At 49.6% G+C, this 19,619-nt stretch overlaps 7 protein-coding genes across 7 annotated transcripts; 1 reads left to right on the top strand and 6 right to left on the bottom strand.

Moving 5' to 3' along the window:
* Nucleotides 1-2,051: 2,051 nt before the first annotated feature.
* HO133_008637 (uncharacterized protein) lies at nt 2,052-2,961 on the bottom strand (the record flags this gene model as incomplete). The annotated part of the gene is made up of 5 exons (XM_037299502.1): nt 2,052-2,133; nt 2,198-2,238; nt 2,297-2,339; nt 2,397-2,420; nt 2,471-2,961. 5 exons carry the CDS (start codon nt 2,959-2,961, stop codon nt 2,052-2,054), a joined length of 681 nt encoding a protein of 226 aa, XP_037155503.1.
* Nucleotides 2,962-3,107: 146 nt separating this feature from the next.
* Nucleotides 3,108-4,018, bottom strand: HO133_008636 (uncharacterized protein; the record flags this gene model as incomplete). Its single annotated transcript, XM_037299501.1, has 3 exons — nt 3,108-3,804; nt 3,870-3,943; nt 3,992-4,018. The coding sequence occupies 3 exons, from the start codon at nt 4,016-4,018 to the stop codon at nt 3,108-3,110; spliced, it is 798 nt and encodes a 265-aa protein (XP_037155502.1).
* Nucleotides 4,019-4,531: 513 nt separating this feature from the next.
* HO133_008635 (uncharacterized protein) lies at nt 4,532-6,750 on the bottom strand (the record flags this gene model as incomplete). Its single annotated transcript, XM_037299500.1, has 3 exons — nt 4,532-4,715; nt 5,200-5,449; nt 6,153-6,750. The coding sequence occupies 3 exons, from the start codon at nt 6,748-6,750 to the stop codon at nt 4,532-4,534; spliced, it is 1,032 nt and encodes a 343-aa protein (XP_037155501.1).
* A 930-nt stretch (nt 6,751-7,680) lies between these two features.
* HO133_008634 (uncharacterized protein) lies at nt 7,681-8,664 on the bottom strand (the record flags this gene model as incomplete). The annotated part of the gene is made up of 1 exon (XM_037299499.1): nt 7,681-8,664. One exon carries the CDS (start codon nt 8,662-8,664, stop codon nt 7,681-7,683), a length of 984 nt encoding a protein of 327 aa, XP_037155500.1.
* Nucleotides 8,665-11,622: 2,958 nt separating this feature from the next.
* Nucleotides 11,623-12,662, top strand: HO133_008633 (uncharacterized protein; the record flags this gene model as incomplete). Its single annotated transcript, XM_037299498.1, has 2 exons — nt 11,623-12,272; nt 12,329-12,662. The coding sequence occupies 2 exons, from the start codon at nt 11,623-11,625 to the stop codon at nt 12,660-12,662; spliced, it is 984 nt and encodes a 327-aa protein (XP_037155499.1).
* A 1,195-nt stretch (nt 12,663-13,857) lies between these two features.
* HO133_008632 (uncharacterized protein) lies at nt 13,858-16,669 on the bottom strand (the record flags this gene model as incomplete). Its single annotated transcript, XM_037299497.1, has 7 exons — nt 13,858-14,277; nt 14,371-14,455; nt 14,531-15,312; nt 15,473-15,577; nt 15,650-15,872; nt 16,060-16,336; nt 16,483-16,669. 7 exons carry the CDS (start codon nt 16,667-16,669, stop codon nt 13,858-13,860), a joined length of 2,079 nt encoding a protein of 692 aa, XP_037155498.1.
* Nucleotides 16,670-16,771: 102 nt separating this feature from the next.
* HO133_008631 (uncharacterized protein) lies at nt 16,772-19,490 on the bottom strand (the record flags this gene model as incomplete). The annotated part of the gene is made up of 3 exons (XM_037299496.1): nt 16,772-17,701; nt 17,759-18,281; nt 18,448-19,490. The coding sequence occupies 3 exons, from the start codon at nt 19,488-19,490 to the stop codon at nt 16,772-16,774; spliced, it is 2,496 nt and encodes an 831-aa protein (XP_037155497.1).
* Between the last annotated feature and the right edge of the window lie 129 nt (nt 19,491-19,619).

The following is a 19,619-nucleotide window of genomic DNA, read 5'->3' as shown; positions in this document are numbered from 1 at the left end:
AAAGTGGAACCCAGTCGCCTTCGCTCACCCCGCTCATCCTCGCTCGCCTTATCGGCGATCAAGATCACTTTTGAAAGGTGAAGCGGCATGCACAATGCTAGGCATCTTGGGTAACGTACCTCAACATGAACGGAGTCAGCGTTGAATTTCGTGGTTTTCTTTCATTCCATCTTGACTGGGAACATTGTCAACACAATCAGTCCTGAACGCCGCCACTCTTGAACCTCCACATTTCCTTGAGGTCCATCTTTTTTCCTCGCGCTCAAGCGCTGCTCGTTAATATATTTCTCTCTAGCATAAAGTCGGGTCGACGTTTCCAACACGGTCATGTAGTCACGTTTTCGAACACATTCCTTCATTATATAATCTGTATCCCTCCAAGACGAATCCTCTTTGACTACCTCAATGATGCCTTCCCCTCCTTCCCTTCCCTGTCAGCAACCAACAATCTCCAGCCCTACACCCTTAATCGGCTCCCTCCATTGCCCTTGCGACCGCTCCATGCCCGAATGCAGCACCATCATCTGCCAATCGAACCCAGAAGCTAGAAACGGTGCGGCCGTGTTTGGCAGGATGAATTCGCCAAGAACGGGCTTTGAGTATCCGGGTGCCATTGCCAAGGCGATGTGTGTGAGTACTTGGGTGGCGAGGGCATCAGGCCAGCCATAGAGGACGAAATGGAGGAAGTAGCCGTGCCTTTCTAACGGGGTTTGAGATGATGGTTGATTTGAGGGGGTGGCAGGTCTTGCAATATCATACGCCCATTTGCATCAGGGAACTTTGGTCTGAAAGCTTCGAGGTCACGTCCGCGATCGCCAGGTATGTTAACAATCAGCACAGCACCGTCATCATTCAGCCGCTTCGCCTTCTTATCTCTACCCAGGTGGAACCTTGCACCTTATATCCATCATCTTTTCTGGAGGGCTCTGCAGACATCCTGTCACACAAGTGATGCCCGGTCGGGAACAGCTGTAAACAGAAAGTTGTAGGAATTAGCATACCAGTCCTTTTTTTCATCGTCATCTACAAAGGTCTTCTTCGTAGACTGTGCTTTCCATCTACAACTGATCTGTCGAACTCAGGACGCGAAGCACATGAATTCCACAGTTGAAAGTTTCTGGGCCGTACACGTCAGACTTCATATTGGATTGAAGACGCAAAAGAAATTCATATGGCACTGAGCATTTGCCTGCCATATCGTGATATCGTCCCGTTCTAGAATGTCGTTCGAAGTACCATCTAACGTCCTTCCCGAAGGCTGATGTCTTCCAAAGAGTCTCGCGCACTCCAACTTTTTTCCTACTCCACTTGCAATTTTAAGCCTTCTTCGCAAGAACAGTCTTTTCGCTGATGTTGCACAGATGTGCGGTGGTACTAGTACGCGGCCAAACGTTCCAGCCGCATCACGATAAATACGTCGTCGCCCTCTCGCAGGTACTCTAGACACGCCTTGAGCTGCACATCGACATTTTGTCCGACTGTTTCTTCGTTGCTTCGACTTTATGCATTGAAACATCTCAGAGGTTGCGAGAAATTCACTTGACACAAAATTAATCGTTGGAAAGGTTGACTGGAGCATTCGAATGTGCTGCGAGGTCTACAGAGCTAGTCTAAGTGAGGGTCGCATCCGGCATATATGCCCTGAACTATCAAAAAAAGGTAATAAATGAGCGATTCATAATCCTCGTACAACTTTCAGGATCAAGTTTGGCGGAAGCCCCGATTCCTACCTCACTCGTCATCCCACGGGGCGCCCGCCATGTTAATCGAGAAATTTCATAAGATACTCTTCAACTCTTGAGGACTGTCGGACGGATGTGCGAGGTCTTCCGTACCAAATCATCAACAGCAACAACAATAATAGTGTTTTGGGTGGCGGACTCACACGCGTTTTTCAGACCTTTGGCATCACATACGAAAAACTTATGCTTGTAGGGCAGGCCTCCGGCCATCGCGAGGTGCGGGACCTGTCCCTCGATAACGATATTATCATCGTAGAACTTGGCGGTGACCTGCTTTCCGCGAGCGTTCCCAGACTTCTCACCGACCCTTCACGACTGAACATCGTTGCCCTTGTGATGGCGGCCGAATCCGCCACCGCTGCCATCGTAGTCTCCTCTGAGAATTGCGTAGCTACAACTGTCAGTTGCTTGATCGAGCCCTAGCATGGCCTGATTTAGCTCTCAATCAACCCTACAGAGGAGTAGGAGGCAAGTCAAGACCGCCTAGCGTGATCGTCTGTGTCATCCACTGTTAGCAGCCGCCCCTCTCTTCAGAGTGGACGCAGACCACGCACCTTGCTTATCTGGAATTCCTCCAAACCATGACTTCCTCCTTCTCTGCCAAACCCTGACTCCTTGAACCCCCAAACGGAGCTACAGGATCAGACACGATACCTGTGTTGATGCCGGTCATTCCAACTATGGAGCATCAGCGAGGGTCCAAACTATGTTGTGGTTGAACCTATCACCCTGCAAAGCCTCTGCTACCCTCCATGCGATGGGCAGATTCTCGGTATAAAATGTATGCTGCTAGACCAACCTCGGATTGATTCGCTTGCGCAATTACATCTTCCTCGGTGTCAAAGCGATAAACAGTAGCAACATGCCCAAAAATTTCAGTCTGGCTGGCTTCCATTTCCGAATTCATGTTCGTCAAGATTGTGGCTGGATAAAGAGTCGAAGGAGAATCCAAGCTTCGTTCCCCACCGATCACTGCTTTTGCTCCCTTTGATTTCGCATCGGCCACAAGTTGCTCAACCTTATCAAGAGCTTCCGAACTGATAACGCAGCCGAGCGCTGTCCGATCATCTCCAATGGCACCAGTCCTCATTTGCTCATTGACCTGCTTCGTGAACTCTGCGATAAAAGCATCGTGAATGCCAGATTGCACATATATCCGATTGGGGGATACACAGGTCTGACCCGATCCGCGGAGCTTCCCCGCACGCAAGCCTGCCATGGTTTTCCTGAGATCTGCATCCTCGAACACTGTACAATACTGTCAGCATAGCGGTGGTCGACCCAAAGACTGCCAAGGAGTGATCTAACCGATAAAGGAGCATTTTCTCCAAGCTCAAACGAGCACTTCTTCATAGTCGAGCTCGCCTACGCCATGAGGAGCTTCCCAACATGGGTAGATCCTGTGAACGAGGTCTTTTTGACGTCTTTACGGGTGGTAATGGCGGTACCAACTTCCTGAACAAGTTCGTTCGTAGTCACAACGTTGAACATACCTTTAGGGACACCTGCTCGCTCCCCGAGCTCTGCCAATGCCAATGCGGAATACGGTGTCTCTGTAGCGGCCTTGAGAACGATTGCGCACCCTGCTGCGATGGCACCAGCCACTTTTCGCGTGATCGTCGCGCTTGGGAAGTTCCAAGCGGTAAGTACACCGACCACGCCAACAGGCTGCTGGATTGTAACTACGCGGTTGCCTGATGTGGTGCCGCTAGCGGTGTGGTTATATGATCTTTCAGCCTCACACCTGAACCAGTCAAAGAACCCAGCAGCAGATTTAATTCCCTGCCGCGCTCCCGCAATAGGTCGTCCATTCTCATACATTAGTATCTCTGCTAGTGTTTTCAGATGCTCAATCATCAGATCAGACCACTTCTGTACTATTCTTGCTCTCTCTTTTGGAGCTGTGTACTGAAAGGTGCTGAAAGCTCGCTGGGCTACTTCAATAGCATCGTTCATGTCCTCGGATGACCTAGATGAATGTTGCGCAAGCCTGGGACACTCCATCTTGCAGGGCCGACGAACATTTCGGGGCATGAGCCGATCACCGTAGTTGTTGCTGGATCTATCATACATCAATACCCTCAGGTGCAGCTCGACGCACCCATGACATCAAACTTTGAGCCTGACAATGACTCAAGCCATTGGGCATCGATATATGCCTTCTCACGGAAGACAGTTGGATTTTTCAGTCTAGCAGCCGTCTGCACGTCAGGTCAGCCACGCAACGTGGTCAAAGAGTGCACAATTACGGAAGCAGCCGCCCATCTAGTATTCATGTTGGAGAAGCACGAGTCTCGGGTCTGAATCACATTTCAAGCTGGAGAGCGGACGCACTTCCAGGAAGCAGCTGACTGGCGGTGGCCCGTGACTGCATGCCCAATGCGTGAGGGTACTTGAAACATGAGAAGCACTCCGTTAAGTATAGGGGATGACGGGTAGAAAAGACTTGGCAGAGAAACAGAAAATGCCTTGTAAAGCAAAGCTGACTGCAAGTGTAACGTAGAGAATGATTAGGGAAGAGACAGAGCATGGGCGCTGGGCTCTAAGGCCGAAGGTTTTAGGCCCGGCATTTCCGTGTCCGGGAGACCAGTATCTACAGGTACAGAGCAGTGTCATTCCATAAATTGCAATGGAAGATATATACTATATACGAGTGTTTTTCATGATTTACCGACTGACTACCTTATGCTCATGATATCAAAGTCCTACACTTAAGATTGCTATATCTAAAATTCTTCGATGGAGGACATGGTCCATCCGTAAAACTTTGTCCTAATTTTATCTTTATTCTACACAGCTCGACCTCCATCAACTTCCATGTTGACACCAGTCACAAAAGACGACTCATCGGACGCGAAAAAGAGACAGGCCGATGCAACGTCTGAGGGTTCGCACAGTCGGCCAAGAGGAACGTTTGACAAAAACTTCGCTCGATTTTCCGGCGTGTCAGGCACACCTGAAAAGGACTCAAACCTGCAACCACGCGTCAGTACCTTTCGGAAACATCATACCAATCCTAACTTGCGACTCACAAGCCTGTGCCACCAAGAAGCGGGCAGATTGAATTGACTCGTATGCCATGAGGACCGAACTCAGCTGCCAGACCCTTGGTCGCCTGGGAGAAACGATCAGCAGTGGGGCACAATATCACAACACAGGGTGAGAATGATCATAGGGCAGTTGAAAAGCTGGCTCTTACATTCCACACGGCTCCTTTCGAACTGTTGTACCAAACCAGCCCCGGACGCGGTCGAGTAGCTCCTACAGAGGCGATATTTATGATAGACCCGCCGCTCCTCTGCTCAAGAAGCCGGGGTAGGACGGCAGACGTGCCGAAGAAGACACCTTTGACGTTGACGTTGAAACATCTATCAAAGTCGGCTTCAGTAACCTCCAGGGTCGGCTGCAATGGGCATTAGCTTGGTGACACGCGTATTGCTTGTAGATATGGAGGCACCCCTTGTTGCGGTACGTTGTCCCAGCGTTGTTGACCAGACAATTGATGCTTCCAAACGCGGATTGCGTAGATTCAACAAGTCTTTGCCAGTCGCTCTCTTTTGCGACATTTACTTTGTGAAATCTCATGCTGTCTGGCATAGCTGAGACCGTACGCTTGCCGCCATCTTCATTGATGTCGGCCACCACTACTTTCGCCCCTTGTTCTGCAAACAATGTGGCTATGCCTGCACCATAGCCTGAGCCACCACCTGCAAAATGTTATCAGCTCTGTAATGGGCGCATGCGAGACGACGGACCAACCTGTGACAATGGCAACCTTTCCGGCTAGTCGACCCGCTTTCGCTATCGAGGACATCCCAGGCTCTACTCAGCTTTCCATTTATACTTGCCTGTGCTGTATCTCAGGCCGAGCTGCAGACGCGATCAATGTACTATTGTAGTATTTGCAGGAGGTCGCGTTCTGAGGCGGACCGCCCGGGTTCACGGATTGCGGGGTCTTCTCGGAAGCAGCCCCACGGCAATGCATGCAATTGCAAAGAGCTAATACCTAGTCAAGCTAACTACTCCAACCAATATTCACATTGAGTGATGGCCTGCGCTCCTGATGGACTGCCGTGGGCATTACCCAGTGAAAATGTGTTTGTGTCTCGATCGCTCATATACCCATCGTACCAGTTACCCTTCACCCACTTTGCCAAGAATGCTCCACCCAGTGCACCAATGATTCAAAGGTAGCAAGACGAAATACACTATTTTCAAGCTCGTACCAACATTACCTTATCTTTCCAAATTCCCTCAGCTCTAGCGTTTACCAGGGCCCCTGAAGACGTACAACGCTTGGGATGTTATTGAAGTTCTGGGCCGCAGCAATGATGTATTCCGCTATCATGTCGCAACGGATAATTCCTGTTGGAAGACATCGTTAGCATCTCCCCAGATCTGTCGATCCACTTTGACCGGACTTGCCACCATATATATTCACCAAGATGGTATCAACCCTTTTGTCGCTCAGTATAAGCTCAAACGCTTTGACCATTGTCTCCTTCGTCGCTTGCCCTCCGCCATCGAGAAAGTTTGCACATTTTCCGCCATGATGAGCAACAGCGTCATTCGTTACCATAGCCAGTCCGACCCCGTTGACGAGACGGCCGATGTTTCCTTCAAGCTGAATGTACACTAGACCATGCTTCTCGGCTTCCACTGCCAATTCTTGGTTCCGGTCGCGGAGACCGAATATCTTACTCTGGCGTTTTGATGCGGTGTTATCGATGCACACTTTGGAACCGGCGCAGATGAGACGTCCCGTTTTGGGCTCACGGATCAAGGGGTTGATCTTTACGAGTGTGGCATCGCGTTGCTTGAAGGAGGTGAAAAGACGTTGGAGTAGGGCAGTCAGTGTTTCGCGACCTGCCTGTAAAGCAAACCGTTCACATATCACAGATACGGCCTCTGCCGTCACACCTTCTGTATAATCTAATGGCACTTTGACTACAGCTCGCGGGTCTTTGGCCGCTAGCTCCTCGATACCAGGACCACCGCCTTGGGACATGACGAGTATTGGGCAGGCGTTGGCTCTGTCTGTAATGATTGCGAGGTAATACTCGTGCCCTATACTCAATTGCTCTACGACTTATACCTTGTCGACGGGCAGACCTTCAGGCGGCGTTTGATTTGTAAACAAGCGCTGGCCGAGCATCCTCGCCGAGATGTTCCTGCCTTCGTCTACTCTATTATCGTTCAGCGTTGGCTTCGCACCGATGCAGATGCGACAGCACTTGGGTTAGATCAAGTAACGATGAGACCACGCGAACGCCGCCTTTGAATCCGTTTCCAAACCTTCCCTTTCCACGCCCTCCAGCAAGGATTTCAGATTTGATCACACCCTGACCTCCGAACTTATCGATAGATTTGCAACCGCCATCCCCGCGGCATGGGGACTTCGTACTGGTGCAAGAAGGTGTTGCGCCTGGTATTCGTGAAGTCTCAGGCATCGCCGTTGAGCAAACGATATCTTGGCCAGGCATTTGGTGTGGTGTAGAAGGCTTGGTCGGGCCGTTGCTATGATATTGGAGAAGAATTTGCATCTGACAGGTTTTAAGCGGGCGGAAAAGAGGAGACGCGTTGCAGAGCACGACGTGACATTACTCAGGTCACCTTTTAGCAGGATAGATGAGGTAGCGTTGCCCTCTTGTTAATTACACACGGAGCCCCGGACCGCGGTCGCAGCGGGGCCGGGATCGGGACATTCTCGTCTCATGGTAGCATGGGCTGATGCCGAGATCATCTTGGGAGAGGATTGCAGGAATTTGCAGCAGCTAAGCAGCGAAAGGTGAGCTGCATTCGAGAGCTAGTTAGCTATTGCTTTAGTAGGCTGATAGAGACGTGGGATTTTGACTAGCACGACGCTGCGTTTACTTCTATCTCGAGCGCAAGCCGTTAGTATAATGTCGAAGGACTACCTCCTCTGTTTGTAACACGCTTAGTCCACCACGTCACCTAACATGCCCACTTTGACGTCGCCTTTCCCATTGTGTCCCCAAAGTTTGATCGATGTCGTGTCGGTCTCTCTTTCCAACAGCGCCCTGTATTTCTCCCCCGCATAAAATGGAGCCGTAGCGCGGTAACTAATGGATTGTGGAATCATGAAGTCGTCTGCTTGCTCATCTCTCCAGAAGTCTAGCATATTGATCAGGTTCAACGGACCATGCACAACAATGTCCCTATGACCTTCCACATCTCTACACCAGGGCCGCGAGTAATGTATCTTGTGAGCGTTGAAGGTAAGCGCCGAAAATCGAAAAAGTGAGACTGCGGTCTGCAAATAGTCGCGTGACTTTTGTGACGTGTCTGGTAAAGGAAGGGGAGCATCGTCACTTCCAGTAGACTCTGAGTAGTCATGCGATGGCGGAAGTCCCGAGAGCTGTGTGCGGAACACCCAATCCCTCCTGTCGAACAGTGCCAGCCCTTTCGCGTTCTCAAACGTCTTCTTCACGCCGACAACAACTATTTCTTCACCGGCTCTCGTGACTTTGGGCTTTGCAAAAACGAGTTTCGTTGTCTCTATTGCCTCGTCACCAATGCGAAGCGGGTTTTCCTTTACCCAGTCAATCCTACCACCGGCCCACATTCGTCGAGTGAACGGCTCCGCAGGACTATAGCTGATATCTGTGCCATCTCTACCCAGGTGGTCTGGCAATGCGGCTGGTGTGAAGTAGACGAGGTGGTAGCCAGGTGCCAGAGGCGTACCATTCAGTGGAATCTCGTTCTCGAGAATTTGCCCGACTCGGTAGAGCCGCGGTCTGTTGAGGGTCAAGCTGAGACGTTGAATTTGGTTTGGGTCGAGGAATTGCTTTCTGACGATCGAAGGAACACTGCTCGCTGTGTAGAAGAAGTCTTCCACTAATTGTTTGTGTCTGGGCGAGACGGCCGTGGAGGCCAAACGGCGAAAGGGTCGCGATAACATGGTCTTCGAAGATGATTCTCTAGATTCATCTCATGACCCAAGAGGTGCGGGACCTAACTTGTGTTCTTCAAATGGCTTTGAATCGTCAACAATTCTTCAACACGGCAGATCCGTGCCGCGGTCTGATCTCACTTTTCATGCGCAATGAAGAGTGCTCTTGTATATAACGTTAGATAAATGCTGATAGTGGCTACAATAGACAAATATTTGGACCACACCATAGATAGTCGAACATAAGGCTATTAATGATGTTCTCTTTGTAGCTTGATTGGACACCAGGTCGTCAAAGCCTGCGCAGCGAGTCCCCGTTGGATGTGATCGTCAAAAATGTAAGGATGGGGAATCGATATATCAGTTCAATTGTCTGACAAGGAGGGAATCTGACAGCAGCTCATATCTGACCCTCGAAGGTGAGATTGGGGTGTCTTCTTGGCCTATTTTTTATCCTTGCTCATGCAAGCTATTAGAGATATGCGTTGATCTTAATCTTAGCCCCTATCGGGCTAGGGGGAGCGCTGCTTTACACGTACGCTGCCATCCCACGATCGCACGTTTTGGTGCGTATCAACCAGAACAAATTGGCCCTTTCTATCAAAGGATATTGAATGAATGAAAAACGTTGAACGCTTAGATATTATTCCTCTGAATGTATAATGACAATTCTTTAGGAAAGTCTCATGTTCTTCTCCGGTAACGCCTCTGAATTGTAGGACTCCAACAACCTCATTCGGTAGGTTCGCCGTCTATGAATGACTTCTGCAATGTGCGTCTAGGACCCCGTCCCGTCCCCAACATATCCATAATATACAGCGCAGACTCGGGATCTCCGATGAGCGTTTCTATCCTTGGAAAGGAGCATGGCCACTTCCGAGGGAGCATCCGGGGAAGACGAAGGAAGCAAAGGAGTCAGGGAACGATGAAGACAACAGGAACAACGCGCAGGAAGGAGTCTATCCGAATTCGTCGTTTCAGGAGAGGTGCTAGCCAAAGGAGCTTACATTGGCTGCCGCGTAATCGGCTATGGCTGCTCGGTTTGAATATTTGGCCCTGAAGTCACGAAATTTACGCTCCTAGAACATCCTAAATTCATGGTTGCCAGGTCACCGCCCACCTAGGTGGTTGCTATGATGCTATTTGGCCCTAATGGACGAATGCGTGGATACGTATTCCTGGTCAATTGCCTATCTGCTCTTGTTTAATTTCACACAAAACCATCTTCATTCACTCATGGTAGAGCTTCACTTTAGCCGTTGCCTCAGCGCGTCACTGCTTTTGTACTTCCAAAGCCTCCTACCATCTTCGGCTGATTCTTCACCATGACAATTTGTGCGTAAATGTCCTCGTTGTCTTCTTCTCCGTCAAAAGGCTGGGGGATAACATGGCTGCCCGCAAGTCGTCGCATGGATACGTTGGATGCTGAGCGTACCAGATATGCTGGGCTGTAGCGTGCTCAGCCCGCCTGCTGCCCAGGTGCCGTCGCCAGGCGATGCATGTTGCTTCGCAATACTCCGCTGCTCCATTGAACCATTGTGTCGCCGAAATTGGTGAGAGCACATCCTGGCTCGGGACGAATATATCATCAATGTGGGTCAATGTTCTCGGCTCAGGGGGAAGGATCTGTAATCCACCGACGATGTTGAGAATCATGGTTATAATGCCAAAGTCGGTATGAACGACGAGCTTGATCCCAATGACCACCCACTCTCTGCGAGAGACAATTGGGTAGGCGAGGAGAAGCTCCCGAAGGCTTGTCTTGAAGACTGAGGGCGGCGAATGTGCCATGCTCGAGACCCGAGTGCTTGTCCAAAAGGGCGAGGAGATGGCGAGTAGTCCCATACGTATGACAGAAGAAGTTCTGAAAGGTCTTACAATCACTCTCAATAACTTCAGGGTTATTGCGTGGAGCTGATGTGTCAAGCATATCATCCTGTCCGAGGCTGTAGAATTCGATGCAATCGGGGCTACCGTCTTGCAGCTTCATTTCACCAACAAAGGTTCAGAAATATATACCGAAAAATACTTACGGGAGGTCTGAAGGCATGCTTTCTTAACGTTCCCTGATTAGTTTTCAGTGTTTCTTCGTTTTGGTCAAAGGCAGTCTTAGCGTGTACAAAGTATAGTATTATTCTGACTACAGTCTTTTGAGTTCACGGTGAAAAAGCCGATTTTCTTGTAAGCTTGACAGAGCCGTGGTTGTCTAGACTTATACTTATCGTTAGTCATCAGCGTATTGAAAGAGAGACACCGAAGGTTGTCTACGGATACTCTAAGGGAAGAGAGAATACTCGTTGAAGTAACTGTCCGTTGGCATTTTGGGAAGAAATGTTAAGCACTAGCGATGGCGATAGTGCCAAATGGTGGACCATGACGGATTCGGGACCAAATGGGGGAGGAAACAAAAGGTAGACAGATCTTGACCTTGGAATCCCCGGTCGATGAACTAGCCCAATGTGGACATAGCGCTTGAGCAGCGTCTAATGGACCGGTGAAGGTGTCCATTAATAACGTAAGCACTAAGGAGAATAATTTCAACAGTCATGCTGACCACATATATAGCTACAGATACCCAGACTATAATGGTTAGAGAACGGCGGAGCAGTGTAGTGCTAGCTACGGTTTTCCGGAATCTGATTCGTGCGGCGTTTGAAATTCTATGCATTTCCAAATGGCCACGGCTTTTTTACATCGAGGTTAGCAATTGCACCATCATCTGGCTCTGACATTACGAAGTGGTCAGCAATCGTTATTTTGATTTCAAAGCTGAAGGTGTGGCCAATGGTATGCTGAAGCTACACCCCCATGCTGACATGTCCTGCAGTCATAAGTCTATTCTCAAATTCATCCTCGATTTTGTGGTATGTCTGCTTTCGCCTCAAGTTGAGGGTCTTGCCCATTATTCTTGCTCCGTCTTTTAATTTGGTGCATTTTCTATCTGTATAATTGAGAGGTGCTTTTGCTATGGTAGCTCGTGTTCCGACGGGTGTCCCTTCACGGGCTAATGAAATCATTGCAACTGCTATCGCCTGTTCTATACTCTCCACCGTCTTTGTTGCAATTCGAATATACACGAGGTCCCGGATCATCCGCGCAATAGGTTGGGAGGATTATGCTGCGCTGATCACCTTACCCTTCTGCATCGCCTACGGCACCCTCCTAGGCATCTCGACCCGCTATGGAATGGGCCTGCACGCCTGGGACTTCCCCGGAGACCTCAGGGAGCAATACCAAAAGTGGATCTTCATCGCTTCCTGCACATACTTGCCGAGTCTGCTGGGCTACAAAATGTCAATCTTGTTCCTGTATCTGCGGATTTTCAATGTCGACAGGATCTTTCGGTATTGCACTTGGGCTGCCATGTTCGTCACGTTCGGCTACCTATTCAGCAATTTCTGGACTCTGATATTCGGCTGCCAACCAATCGCGAAATACTGGGATCCCGAAACACCAGGTCACTGCATTTTTACGCTCAAGGCCGACTACGGCTATGGTTCTCTGAACTTTATAACGGATCTGCTCATATTTGTTTTGCCACTGCCTATGGTCTGGCGAATACAGCTATCTCGCAAGGAGAGGATTGGGGTATCGTTGATCTTCATGATCGGCTCTGTGTGAGTCCGTCCCAGCCCGTGGCACCTCGAGCGGCCCAAGCTGATTGAATCTTTAGGAATTGGGCCGTCGCCATCGTCCGCTTCGTCTGCGCCGTGCGAGACCTCACATCGGAAGACCGTCCATGGCTGGCCGCCGAGACTTTCCTCTGGAGCATTATCGAGGTCAACACGGGTCTCATTTGCGCTTGCGTACCTGTCCTGAAGCCTTTTTTCATGCATGTTGTTCCAAAGAGCGTCACCGACAGATCGTGGTCTTTTGGAAGGGGCAAAGTCAGTCCGACTGGGGATGCGCTCGAGGATGAAAGAAAATACAGCGATAGGTTGTGGGATGATTTGGAGCGTGGGAAGGCAGGGAGCCTGGGCACCTCGGCTAGCTCATCTATTGGCTGATTTACGTTTGAATGGCCCTTGAGCGGAACTGACCCTCGTGTCAACCACATGTACAGGTCGGGGCATATTTGACTAATCTTTATTTTCTTTTGTTTTGTTTTCTCTGCTTGTGTTTTCTTTTCCTTAGTACGAGACTGTATAAATATTACTCGACAGGGAAAGCTCTTGCCATGATCAAATAGCAACTACTATAGTCACCAATCTGTATCAGGTCGGCATGCTGTAATTATTTCTCGTCTTCGTATCGCCCAATGGAGTATACTAGCTCATTATTGCGGTCCATAATCCCGGATCCCTTTAAAATGAGGGTGTGTTTCATATTTTAGATCGAGAACGCACAACTAACAGGCGATCCTCATAATACATGGCTAAAATGTTTCGCGAGCTGCATGAGGCACAAAATAAATGGGAATAGTCAGACTCGGCGTTGATCAATCACGAAGATAGCGACTAAAGAAGCAAAAGGCGAGGACAGGGACGACGCGTTTAAAGAGAAAGAAAGGAGAAAACAGAAGTTTCGTTTCGTGGCCGGGTAGCACTCAGCGAGTGGGGGAACAAGTGTGTAGCACGATCAAAGACTCAACAGACAGATGAACCCTCACAGCAGAGTCCCGTGAGCACAGCTCAGGTGACCGGCCACATGGTACGTCTGCAGCCGCGAAAAGCGTCTTAACCGTCACCGATGGATTCGAATACTCCACAGAAAAGCTACTTTGCGCCTCCAGGAACAAGCCAACATATAGGCGCCCAGACAGCCATCCCAGCCTAAGACGCAAGTTTCAACGGCGGACAAACTCTCAAAGCATGCCACCTGAAGAGACCATAGTTAGCAAATCTTGATCAAGGAGAGAAGGGACTAATGAGCCAAGTTGTACGTGAGTGAGTGAATGCCAGAGTGGGAGCCTTGCGCGGCCGTGACATGTCTTGTGACTCATGACAGGATACGTTCAGGGGAGAAATTCTTCCTAAATAATTTACGTGATATCAGTCCAGTAAGAGACTAGTTTCGGCGGATTCAATGTTGTGATGGGTTCGCCAAAGGCCGTCGTATTCGAAAATTGAAAACTCCATTTGAGAACACAGTCACGCAATTTTTCCCGTCACCACCAACACAGTATTCATGGCCGTAAGATCGAGCTTCATATTCGAAGCCCCGATATCCTCGATTCTCGTTCTTCAATTGACCCAGCGTCCATTACTTGGATTCCAATACGGCCCTTGGAAGCCAATGGCTGATAGTAGGCGGTTCCCCAGGTTTGGGGACAAAGAAGTCGTAAGCTTTGGAGGCTGAGAGGAAGTATACGGCGACGCTGCAGCCGTACTCCGGGATGGGACTCTGGTAGATGGAGCAGTCGGATTGGCTCTGGTGAGTGTCGTCGATGATCAAGCCATGGCTATCTAGGGTGCCAGAGATGTTCAAAGTGAGGACGTACTTAGAAGCCCAAGGCTCGGAGAAAACGACGTCGGCACCTGATCCTTGCGTGTAAGAAATTTCGATATCTGCAGCGCTCGAGCACGGACCGCGATTGCCAGCTTGTGTTATAGCGGTAAGCTTTACATATCGTGAATTCTTGCTGGCGAAGTTCACCGCCTTGGTGGAAGAATCATAGTGAAGCTACCAGTAGCTTAGTTATCCCGTTCATGCGAAACACGCATCACATGCACACATAGGGGACCAATAGTGTAGGTAGTGGTTGGGCTGCCTCACCCTGGGGATAGCAGGCCCCTGAAGCTGATCACCTTGTGCCATTGTTCTAATGGGCTGCACATGCGCCTGGTTCATACTCCAGATACTGAATGTTGATTTCGTGACGGAAGGAGTAACGGCCGCCGCCGTCGAGAGTAGATTGAACGGCGCCTCTCCTTACGAAATATCGTTGATGTTAATCAGAATCTGGTAGGTGCCTGCGGCAGGTTGAAGGTAGAATGCTGTCGAGAGGTCTGCTGAAATCGAGAACTGGATACTAATATCCGGCACAGCAAGATCTGGCAAAGACAAAGTAACCGTAATGTCTGGATTCTCATTCGGCACTGGAGTGTATGGATTGCCGTCTTGGTCTCTCAACTTGACATAGAGGGGGACTTTTTGGCTAGCGATTCCGGAGCATAGGCCTTCCCCGTAAGGAAAACACAAGTCTGGGGAAAGCCTATTAGAAGCGATAATGACGAACATTCCGGGCTGGCTTTGTGCATCAGATTGATCCCGGATAGTCAATACATACGTTCCAGCTCCTCTTAACGCGAACGGCAGCGAAAGACAGTCGTTGCGTATGCTAAAGCCTTTGCTAGCATCGTAGGATGGAGCGAGACCAGAGCCTTGGTTCACGAAAGTGAGGCTCAAAGGAGGCGTAGCGCCCATGCCGAGCCTTGGCTGCCCATACTGATCTTGGGGTGTGAGCGTGAGGTCGAGGCATCCGATTTCTTGAGGGTACGCAACGTCTGTATTTGCTAGGGAAAAACCACTGGGCTGAGCTTGGATCACGTTCTGAAAATCGCATTCAATCGGTGGGACCACTCCGAAATACTTAAGTACCATGTGACCCTCTAGAGAAGGCCTTGGGAAAGAAGTCTGCACACCGTTTGAGATATCAGACCAACCAAGTACCACGTTCTGCCACGTTCCATCAGGCAGACTGATGCTTAATCTCAGCTGAGAGGAGTCAAATGGTTGCAAGTAGTGTCGGGATTTGTCTTTAAGTTAGACCACGAGGTTGACATTTTGACCCCTTGGGCCTGGAGACAATCATGTCCCCCCACTACCAAGCTAGGCTTAGTGAGAAGGCTTGCGTCAGCTCCGTTGCTGCTGGGACCGTCTTGGGCAGTCGAGGATCCCCCAGAAAATGATTATCATCTTTGCCAAATATCTTGTCTAGTGCAGCTCGCACAATAGACTTGGCTGCTCCAAGAGCCGTGAGCTACTTTTCTAATTAGCAAGCAGAGCAAAGAAGTAGGTGGTGCCAACTGCTTCAATATATACGAAGACGTACCGCAGCACAGATGTCGCCAGCAATTTCGGCAACACCAGCGAGCTCAGCAAGCTCGGCCATGACGCCGGCGATTTCTTCGACGACTTCGGACAGTTCTTTGACATCCTTAAGGAGCTTGTAGAGTTTTTGCGCCATCCTATATGCTTCCTTCACATCGATCCCGAATACCCTGAATGGTCCGCTTGCTAGATCATAGGAGAGATCGACAGGCACTCCAAGCATCCTGTGGAACGGTCAGCAACGTCCAAGGCTTTTTCAGATCTAACGAACATTGCGGTGCCTGCTAGTTGCCCGAAAGCTTTGAAACTACCTCCACTCTTAGTCAAGTAAACTACCAAGCGCGGATCTAGCATCGCAGCTAATTTGGGTAATGTATCCGACAAATTCAATCGAAACAGGTAGCTGTAAACTTCCCGGTACCATCATCCCATGACATTGTGAGCGTAAGTGCTTTGATGAATTTGATGGATAGAATGTCAGGTGGATTCCAAAAATCTGCGGTAGCAACATAAAGGAACTGTGCAAGATCACATTTACTTGTGTCAACAATTCCAGTGAGTTGTCTCGATGTAGCTTCGAGGGAGCAGCTGACTTTGTCGCTTCCCGTCTGAGGAGGACGAAGAGTGTACCAGAAGTTGATGCTAAGGATCACGGACAGTTGTGATTTAGTATGCATGTCCTTCAAGGCTATCCCATCGTCTGGCGACTTGCGGGTAAAATGTCTTGGCACCCACCACCAAAAATCTATTTACATGGTATGGCCTCCAAATGCTCCTTCCAACAAGCAATATGATTAAATATCGCTATTCCACATAGCTTACAGCCATATATACCTCTTGAGGTCTGCTGGGGCCGTTTTTTTTGGCCCTTTTCTGGTATTCTGACGGTGTTAATAGATAATTCCAATAGTGGCTTCCTGATCTTTGACCATGGCTGTGGGGGACGTCCTTTTGGGACTGTCGTAGGCTTTGGATCCTTTTTCACGTGATCAAGATCATTTGACACCTTATTGCGAGGCATTTTTATTGGTTTCCTAGGCTATTTGGCTTTCATCCGATGTCTGGTAGACGCGTTGTTTTGGTGGTTCGTGTGGTCAGGCCGGTAGGGCTGAACCCCTGAATTTTACCCCCTGCCAGACGATGGGATAGCCAGTTTCAAATCTTTAGCCCATAGGTAAGAGTCTACGAGAGACCATTGCTGTAATCCACTCGCTACATTGAGTGATAGACTGTCAGCATACCACGAGGTGTCTCGTATAAAAATGATACTCGCGTTGACACAAGCGGCGTCACGATAGCCATCAAGGCCCGAAGCTGATGTTACGTCAGGCGCTTGGAGGCTTTGCGAATCCAGGCCACCGAGGATGAATGTTCCGACAAGTTGTGTAGGCTCAATCGGTGTAGCGATTCCAATGATCAGGGTTTCTAAATTCGTAAGTGTGATCAGGACATCCACAGGATTCGTTAATCCAGAAATCTTTGTTCGGCCATCCAGAGACAGGGTGTTTGTTGAAGGGGTTGTTGTACAATCGAATCCTGCCGTGAGACTTGGATCGGTAACGAACAGCGGGCCCAGTGCCCACGTTGTAACATTACTAGCAGACACTCCTACGCTTACAGGAGCTAGCCCAAACTCATTGTCGGTAGGATTCAGCTTCTTACAGACAATTGTGACAGTAGCCAAATATTGGTTGTCCGAGGGTATTGGGCAATCGGCAGGTATGGTAACCGTGGACCCAACCAGTTGAGCCAAAACTTGCTGAAAGTTGGCTGCCTGTAAGATGACGGTGACAAAGTCGTCCTGTCCGCTTGCTCCTCGGGAGACGGAGGTAGATGCATTCAAGACCACTAATATGCCAATACTCGCTGTTGTAGATGCAGAGAACTGTATTCGGCGCGTGGGCAGCTTGGGGTCTACTATATTCAAGTTCAGCGTACTGTCTGTGATGGTAAGCTTATCCGGAACAATTATCCAGGGAATTAAATGGGACACCGATGCATCCAACTCTTTCAAGGACCAGCCTTTGTCGATTTGTTGCACCATAAGAGAGCACTACGCAATTGGAGTGGCAAGTAAGGTGGATGCTTGCAGTGCTAGTTCTGATGGTACTGTCTTGGCGCTCGGATCGTTCTGGACGTCCGTTGGATTGATGCCTATGAGGGGCATTTGGAGGAATGTAGAAAGCGGAACATCTGTGTCGGCTTGACCAACGTAATAAGCTGATACGCTAGCAGTAAAGGTCGTCGCTTGCTCTTTGGCGTTACGTAGGAGCATTGCAGCTAGGACGACCTTGTATTGAGTTGAACCAATAGCACTCTGGGTAGGAGAGACGACGCCAAGCAGCTGGGCATAGTAGCTGATTTTGTTTTGGGTGGCGGCATTTCTAGGGAGCACAATCACGTTCAGCGCCAACTGTTCCAGGGTTACTGTGTCGAAGATGGTCGATTGGCCAGTCACGGCGAGCGAAGCTTGCACCGAGACGATGCTGGTCAAGTAGTTGCCTGCGGTGACTGGGTCGACAGTCTGTTGAACACGCATTGTCATTTGAGCGTTGACAGATGTGACGGCATCTCTGACGTTCGCACTTTTCGGCGCGGACGTTGGGAAGTCCACGAATCGGTGGCGACAACATCTCCAAGGAATCTAGGATGGCTGATGGCAGACTGCGCGCTTAACCCCAGACTCGCATCAGGATCGTACGACAGCGTCAAGCCAAGAGCAAATTGCCGCGGACCTGAGGGCTGACTGACACCGGCGACAAAGGCAAAGATGTTGACAGCATTCGCTATGAGACTGACCCATAAGCGTATCCTTTGATGACGGATGACTTGTCGGAAGATGTCGGGTTCGTGATGTCAAAATAGGTTCCCATACCGGTGATGGTCAGCTGCGACGTGACCTGCCAGTCCAACTCAAAGTTTGCTTTCAATTGCAATTGAGCCGGTTCTGAGGCAGTGAAAATTAAGATGCAGAATCGCTGTGTACCCCAGATATGAGAAGAGCACCAGGTCAGGTCTACTGGCACACTGCCAGGGACCTGGTTTATTTGCGCCTCTTGGTTCAGATCGTGGGGAGTTGGGGTTTTAATGGGGTCTGGGGTGGGGTTTAGTGAAGAGTCCGCAGCGATATCTTGAAGGCAGATGCTCGCATCATCGTCGACTGTGCAAGTCAACACAGTAGTAGTAGTCTTGGACTGATAGGTGATGACGACTGCCATAGGAATGTTGTAAAGCGTGATGGAATCGCCGAAAGCGGCGCTGAATGCCAATGGCATATCTGAAGGGTTCTCGTTGGCTGGCGCTAATTCGCGCTTGGCAATGAATTCGAAGTAGAGTTCTTGTAGAGAGATGTTGATGCCATCAATCGGATACCAGTATTCCTGCTGCCAGAACAATTTGGCGCTCGCGTTCTCAAGATACCATCCTGATGCGTCTTTTTGCAGTGTCAAAACTGCTTCAAACGGATCCTTGTCTTCATCCGGCAGTGTCGCGGTGGAAGGAAGCTCAAATTGAGATTCCAATTGCGCACCTGTGCCTGCACCAATGAATCGATTGAGGGCATCCTCTGGCGCTATTCCGCTTCGAGCTCCTGCACGAACGCGGAGATTGGTGGACGACACATCACCTACCGAGAGCTGGCCAGCAACCTCTAGACTCACATCATCGATGGAGACTACAGCATTGACATCCAAAATTGCATTCCAGGGACCAGCAGCCAGACCATGGTCGAGGATCAAACCTAAAGACACCTCTGACAGCTCGACACGGTTTTGGATAAGGGGCCAATTAAGATCGCTGGCAAAGTCGATTTCAATGCGCTGCAGAAAGAACGGCCCAGTCATAAGCTTTTGAATGACTAACAATGCTCCTGCAGCGAAACTGGTGCCGCTGTTCTCATCCTCAATTCCTCTAATAATATATCAAACCATCAACTTCTCCAGCCACATTCCCACGAACATCTAGCTCTAAAA

This window comes from Letharia lupina (genome assembly GCF_014066315.1).
Source record: "Letharia lupina isolate WasteWater1 chromosome Unknown contig_5, whole genome shotgun sequence".
Classification (NCBI taxonomy): domain Eukaryota; kingdom Fungi; phylum Ascomycota; class Lecanoromycetes; order Lecanorales; family Parmeliaceae; genus Letharia; species Letharia lupina.
This window is presented reverse-complemented; position numbering and strand designations above follow the sequence as displayed.